The sequence below is a fragment of the Oratosquilla oratoria genome, chromosome 20, assembly GCF_046742065.1.
Source record: "Oratosquilla oratoria isolate Oo_2021 chromosome 20, ASM4674206v1, whole genome shotgun sequence".
Lineage (NCBI taxonomy): Eukaryota > Metazoa > Arthropoda > Malacostraca > Stomatopoda > Squillidae > Oratosquilla > Oratosquilla oratoria.
The window spans coordinates 36,049,582-36,057,081 of record NC_134796.1 but is presented as its reverse complement, the minus strand read 5'-3'; the positions used below and the strand labels follow the sequence as shown (position 1 = coordinate 36,057,081).

Below are 7,500 nucleotides of genomic sequence, written 5' to 3'. Positions count from 1 at the left end.
CTCTCATAGTTACAATGGCGAAAAGCATGAAAGGGATTTGTTCCGATCCTTACCCCTTGCCAACTGGTGTGCAAAAGAAGGAAGTTGAAGACACATGTGGGTAAAAGTGAGATGATGAGATGTACAAGGGGAGAGGATGGCAGCAAACTGGAAGTAAGTATTAAGGGAGAGAGGCTGGAAGAAGTGGATAGCTCTAGATACTTAGGTGCGAATGTGTCGGGAAAGGGAGGAGTGGAGGTGGAGGTGGAATGTAGAGTGAGAGAAGCAAGTAAATGCCTTGGGAGACTAAAAAGTGTAATGAGAAATAGACATTTGGGAATGAATGCTAAGAGGAGATTGTATGAAGGAGTGATTGTGCCAACAGCACTGTATGGGGTAGAAACATGGAACATTAGAGAGGAAGAGAGAAGGAGTTTGAATGTGTTTGAGATGAAATGCCTGAGAAGTATGGTAGGGGTTACTAGGTTGGATAGAATGAGGCAAGAGGAGGTGAGGAGGAGAGCGGGGGTGGAAAGGAAGTTGGGAGATAGGATTGATGAAAGAGTATTGGGATGACTTGGACACACGTAAAGAATGAATGAAGAAAATTTAGTGAAAGAGATGTGGAAGGCAGCGGTGGAAGGAGTGAACATGAGGGGGCGACCAAGGATGAGGTGGATGAATGGGGTAAAAGGGGTGTTAGGAAAGAGGAGAATGTCTGTTGAAGAAGGAAGGGACACGACAGAAGATAGGGGTGAGTGGAGAATGGTTGTGTATGGATGATGTTATGATACATGGAAGGGAGTGGGTATAGGATGGGGGGTGAGGGAGTATGTATGAATGATACTCGTATTTTGACGCAGCTCGAAGTGAATGGCGGGTACGCTACTGTACAATATCACAAACTTATTGCAACATAAATGCGCACTACACAACCTCACGCCAACATTTCAAACACAGTACTGCCAAACTTAGTGTTGCCAACCGATGACTGAAATTTATCTCACGTAACACACGTAACGTAACATACCGTGGAACACAGAAACCTTGAGTGATGGAAAAAATTGGACACTATTTTTGGATTCTGCATGCAAAAACATATAATACAGCTATTGTTTTCACTGGGACCAGTGTTATATGTGCTTCTGGCTTTGGCTCTCTCCCTCCTCTGACCTTTTCCTGTTTCTAATCCATTTACTCTTTTTCCATCTTCCCTTCTTCCCTCCTCTCTTTTTACCTATTTCGACCCTCCTCCTCCTCCTCCTTTTTTTTCTCAAACTCTCCCTCATCCCATGCACTGGTGGCGTAATCATAAGCGTGCTGGTCTCGCATTCACTTAGTTGTGCGTTCGAACCCCGCGTTCCTCGCCAATTCCCAGTTACCTGCCCCCAACGGGGCAAAAGTGATGACTACGGCCGCAGCTACTCAGCGCCTCCTGGCGTAGTAAGCTCCGCACCTTCACCGTCTCCCTTCACCATTTTGACACCTATCCCCCAACAGCCCCCTAACGCGCATAACAGGGCAAAGGTGACGGCTTCGGCCGCAGCTTCTTAGCGCCTCTTGGTGTGGGCCCTTGACCTTCTCCCTCATTTCAACTGTCTACTTACGAGGCTGTTCGTCTGCATTCTGGATGCCGTGTTGACGGTGTCTCCGAAGAGGCAATACCGAGGCAGTTTCAGGCCCACGACCCCGGCCACGACGGGTCCCACGTGGATTCCTGTAATAGTGAAAAGGGACACATGGGTTATGGGGACGGCGAGTTGGAGGCGATCTTTTTCTTCTTCTTTTTTTCCTCTCATTCTCACTTTCTTTCTTTTTTTCTTCTTCCTTTTCTCCTCTCTTTCCTTTTTATTCTTTTTTTACTTTTTTTTTCCTCTTTTCCTTTCTTTTTTCTCTCTCAATTGTTATTTTATTCTTTTTCTTCCGCGACACCTGAGCTGCAACTGGCTGCAACTGCCTCTGAGAAAGCAAATAAGATTCTAGGACTGATTGCGCGATCTTTTGATTTCAAAAGTCCATCACTCATTAACAAGCTATATAAATCGTTAGTTCGTCCACATTTGGAATATGCTGTTTCCGTATGGTCACCGAATCTCATTAAAGTCATTGACAGATTGGAAAGAGTACAACGGCGAGCCACAAAACTGATTCCAAATATCAAAAATAAATCATACGAAAATCGACTAAAACATATGAATCTGTTTTCCCTAAAAAAGCGTAGACTCAGAGGTGACTTGATACAGGTCTTTAAAATTCTAAAGGGAATTGACAACATCAAAAGTGACCAAATTTTTACATTGAATGAGAATCAGACAAGAAACAATGGTCTTAAACTCTCCGGAAATAGATTCAATTTGGAAGTAGGTAGAAACAACTTTGCCAACCGTGTAGTTAATGAATGGAATAAACTTCCTGCACAGGCAGTGCAATGTAGTTCAGTTCGAAGCTTTAAGAATCATTTAGATAAATACCTAAGTAAGATGCTGTAATGATTATAATTTATCTTATATTATTTGTTTTTGTTTTGTTATCATTTGTCTGTCTGATTTTTATTTATTATTAGTTATATGTCAATTTATTATCATTTACTATTTACCTGTTTGTTTATTATTTAACTATACCTATGCATTTATTTATGTATTTTATTTGTTATTTACATTAGCATAGTTTTTTATTTATCATTTTATTATTAATATGATTTTTTTTCGCATCCGACCTAGATATGGATCCTTTGTAATCCTTTGTATGTGCTCGTGTGTAGTTTTCGTTGAGCCCTTCAACACAAATTGAGCACCGAAGCTCAATAATATTGTCTTGTATTTGATTATTTACTTGAATGTAGTGTCCAGGACGGGAGCTACCCTCAAAGGGTCTTTATCTTGTTTTCTTGGATATTTGGTATCATTTAAGCACAGAATATGAATTTTTATTTATTATCTTACAGGTAATTATTGATATTACTATTATTATTATTATTATTATTATTATTATTATTATTATTATTATTATTATTATTATTATTATTATTATTATTATTATAATAATAATGATAACAATAATAATAATAATTATTATTATCATTATCATTATTATTATTATTATTATTATTATCATTATTATTATTATTATTATTATTATTATTATTATTATTATTATTATTATTATTATTATTATTATTATTATTATCATTATTATTATTATTATTATTATTATTATTATTATTATTATTATTATTATTATCATTGTTATTATTACTATTACTATTATAATTACTATTATTGTTATTATTATTATTACTATTATTATTATTATTATTATTATTATTACTATTATTACTACTATTATTATTATTTTACTAATTTCTTTTCTAACCTTACCTCCAACCCTGAAAACTTACTTATTCTGATAAAGGTTCATGGCGTTAACTTGACTTCATTATCATTATCATTATTATTATTATTATTATTATTATTATCATTATTATTATTATTATTATTATTATTATTATTATTATTATTATTATTATTATCATTATTATTATTATTATTATTATTATTATTATTATTATTATTATTATTATTATCATTATTATTATTATTATTATTATTATAATTATTATTATACTTATTATTATAATTATTATAATAATTATTATTATTATTGTTGTTATTATTATTATTATTACTATTATTATTATTTTACTCATTTCTTTTTCAACCTTACCTCCAACCCTGACAACTTACTTATTCTGATAAAGGTTCATGGCGTTTACTTGACTTCATTTACAATTTCTTTACTCTTTCAAACTCACCAACACTTTATTTCTTTTATCTTTTAGTCTCACTTTCAACCCTGAACACTAACCGATTCTGATGTTGTGGTTTCCTTTCTTTTTGAAGACCACCTATCTTTTAATTTACTTATTTATTTATTCATTTATCTATTTATTTATTTATTTATTTATTTATTCATTGATTTATTTATTTATCTATACAATTATTATTTGTTTATTTATTAATCTATTTGTTTGTTTATTTACTTATTTATTTATTTTTTCATTTATTTATTTATCTATTTATTCGCTTATTTATTGATCTATTTATTCACTTATTTATTTACCTATTTATTTGTTTATTCATTTATTTTTTCTTTATTCATTTATCTATTTATTTTCTTATATACCTATCTTTCTTTATCCCACTTTCGACCCCTGAGGACTCACCGATTCTGATGTTGTAGGCTCGCGGCACCTTTGACGTCACGGCCTCGACCATGTGAAGGGCGAGTGCGGCGACCTCAGCTACGTGGTCATGGCGGTAGATGGGAGCCCCGCCCACCACCATGTAAACGTCGCCTACCGTCTCCACCTGATTACGAAAAAAAAAAAAAACACAAACACACAATTCTTAGTAGTGGGGAGTGAGAAAGCACAGGTAGAGCAAAACCCTGTCAGTTGCGACAATTTTTTTTTTTTTTTTTTTTTTTTTGGGGGGGGGGGGGGGTAATTGGGTAGCCTCCCCGCCTGGCCAGGGTTGTCGGCAACCAACGCGGCATAGTCCGCAACGGGTCCTGGGAATCAAACTCACCACCACCTGCTCATGAGTCTGACACGGTACCACTGGGCTACCACACGGCCCACAAGCTCAATTAGCTTGATAAAATCACCTGGCGACAGCCTGTGTGCTGTTGGCGTCATCGGAAGCGTACTGATCTCACACCCACTTTGCTGTGGGTTCGAATCTCGCACTCCTTTCCAGTTCTCAGCAGTGACTGTTACCTGGCCCCTAACAGCCCCCAAAGCGCATAATAGGGTCATGGTGACGGCTTCGACCGCAGCTAATGTCATAGGCTCCTCATAATCAGTGTGCCAGTGTGAAAAATCTAAAGTGGACGGTCACTGCAATTAACTTATACTTACGTTCAGGTGGCGTCCTTCGAGCTTATAGATGTATATATTGTAGAGACACAGGATAATTGTTGTACAACAAGTGTATGGGTTATATACGTGTAGTAGAAATGTCCAATGTAATTCTAGTGTGCAGAAAATATACACATGCTTTTTCATTCAGATATTTTCTGTCTTTTCCACCTGCATGTCCCGACACCCGGGTTTTAGTGACAAAGAGAAAATCGGATTTTGAAGAGGAGAGGTGGTGCTCCACACAAAGGATATTTGAGAAAAGGCCGCGAATACTGCAGAAAGAGAGAGAGAGAGAGAGAGAGAGAGAGAGAGAGAGAGAGAGAGAGAGAGAGAGAGAGAGAGAGAGAGAGAGAGAGAGAGAGAGAGAGAGAGAGAGAGAGAGAGAGAGAGAGAGAGAGAGAGAGAGAGAGAGAGAGAGAGAGAGAGAGAGAGAGAGAGAGAGAGAGAGAGAGAGAGAGAGAGAGAGAGAGAGAGAGAGAGAGAGAGAGATATATATATATATATATATATATATATATATATATATATATATATATATATATATATATATATATATATATATATATATATATATATATATATATATATATATATATATATATATATGTATGTATATATATATATATATATATGGGACCCCAAAGACTCCAAGAGAAGCGTCGAGTGTCGTGTGCTGTGTGGAGTAATAATGGCTAGAAGTTGTCTTTGAGAGTAGGACGGACTGGTCTCCGTGTCATGTGTAGAACGAGAAGATGCAAGGGAGGGAAGTAAGTGACATGACACAACAGACAGATATCACAGGCTCCCACACCTCCTACCAAGGTCTCTGTCCTTCCCATAATAACGAAGAATGCAGCTTTGGACAAGTCGTCTCCATATTTACATCACACAGACGTTATTTAAGAAAGACTTGAACAGTGGGTTATTCTAATCCCTGAGCTGTTTTTATACAGAATGACTGTAACACCCGCCAATGAATCTATTCATCACTTCCGACTTAGTTATGGACCAAAAGGTCGCCTGTCGGTATTATCTTCCCTTGTAAACCATTTTACACCTTTCATACCTTTGAATCACTCTCCCTACTTGAAAACTCTTGCTTATAATGTGTTAGAGAAATAGATAAATCACCTTGAAGACTGAGTACTGGTCAGTGATGTTGTCTAGAAATTTGTACATGTCGTTGACAGAACGGACGACGTCAAGTGCGTGAGTGATATCGCCCTCGTTGGTGATGGTAGCTTCTGCAAACATGACAGACACTTCCGCGAATGTCTGAAAGATAGACACAATCGAAATTAGACTTCCACGAATGCCTGCAAAATTGATCAACCGAAATTACAACTCCGCGAGCGTCCGCAAAATGGACACAATTAAACTGAGAATTCCGTGGATGTCTGCAGAATGGACATAATCGAAATCATATTTCCGATATATAATGTTTGAAAAATGAACAGTATCGAACCGAGACTTCAGCGAATGTTTGCAAAATGGACACAAGCGAACTGAGACTTCCGCGAATGTCTGCAAAATGGACATAATTGAAATGATACTTCGCGAATGTCTGCAACGACTTACAATCGACTTACAAATTCGTATTTCCACACGAACAAATATCAAGGATAAAACATTGAAATGTATGGGTAATTTTCCACAAGGAAAGTATATTAAACCAAGAATCCTGAGAAAGTATTCTGAAAATATAGTTTCATACAAAAAAAATACAAAAAATTGTTGGGGGTTGCAAGATGCTTTTGCTGAATGTAAATACCTGACACCAACTGCTGTTAAAAGGCTCATTGAAACCGTATAACCAAAATACAGCATAAATATTCAACCCTATAATACCCAATCATGTGCATATTGTGCAGTGAAGAAGTCAGGTAATCTTATTTACTTACGGGGCAAACCTAAGGTTGTACGGAGTCTCATCACAATCAAATTCCTTAACTTTTCCAACAGACTTAATACGGAAATATGCAAGAACTGATTTACCAACAGAAGGGTTAACGAATGGAATAGACTTAGTAACCATGTAGTGAGCGCTGAAACAATTGGTTCTTTGAAGAAAAGATGAGACAGCTTTATGGTTAGGGATGAGGGATATGGAACTGCCCAGTGAGGGTCTTAGGGCCTCTTGCAGTCTCCTCCATTTTCATGTTCTTATATGACGTCAGTAATCGGTGATATCTTGTAATGGGGGGATCCAACTTGTAATGTGAGAAGTCTGACATGCACTCCAGCTTGTTCCTCTTACCCTGCACGTGTCCAAGGGATCGTTGCCCTGCCGAAGAAGGTCAGCCACCTGACGGGGCAGCATCGAGTAGAGAAGGTCATCACCCTTCGCTTTCCATTCCTCTTGCAGGTTTAAGGAATCCTCGAGCTTACTGGAATTTTCCTCTGCCCGAGTGTACATAAGCTGCAATCTGAAAGAGGGAGAGCCTAATGAAGAAAAGTTTGAAAGTTTTGATATGTTAAAGAAAGGTCCTTATACAGGGATTTTGGAAAGAAATTATTTTTGCCTCATTACTTCCGTGAATTGAAGAAGTTAAATGAATTTTTCTATACGGAGATTTTTGAAGAAAAAAAAGTTTTGCCTG

General features: G+C 36.9%; 1 protein-coding gene across 1 annotated transcript in view; it reads right to left on the bottom strand.

The window, feature by feature from the left end:
* The window catches only part of LOC143036458 (soluble guanylate cyclase 89Da-like), a 362,279-nt gene that overhangs the window by 3,763 nt on the left and 351,016 nt on the right, over positions 1 to 7,500 (bottom strand). The window contains exons 6-9 of the mRNA XM_076203838.1: positions 7,158 to 7,326; positions 6,032 to 6,175; positions 4,202 to 4,346; positions 1,587 to 1,696 (exon numbers count right to left, since the gene is read on the bottom strand). Of these exons, the coding sequence (XP_076059953.1) occupies positions 1,587 to 1,696; positions 4,202 to 4,346; positions 6,032 to 6,175; positions 7,158 to 7,326 (568 nt within the window). The remainder of the gene's footprint in view (positions 1 to 1,586; positions 1,697 to 4,201; positions 4,347 to 6,031; positions 6,176 to 7,157; positions 7,327 to 7,500) is intronic.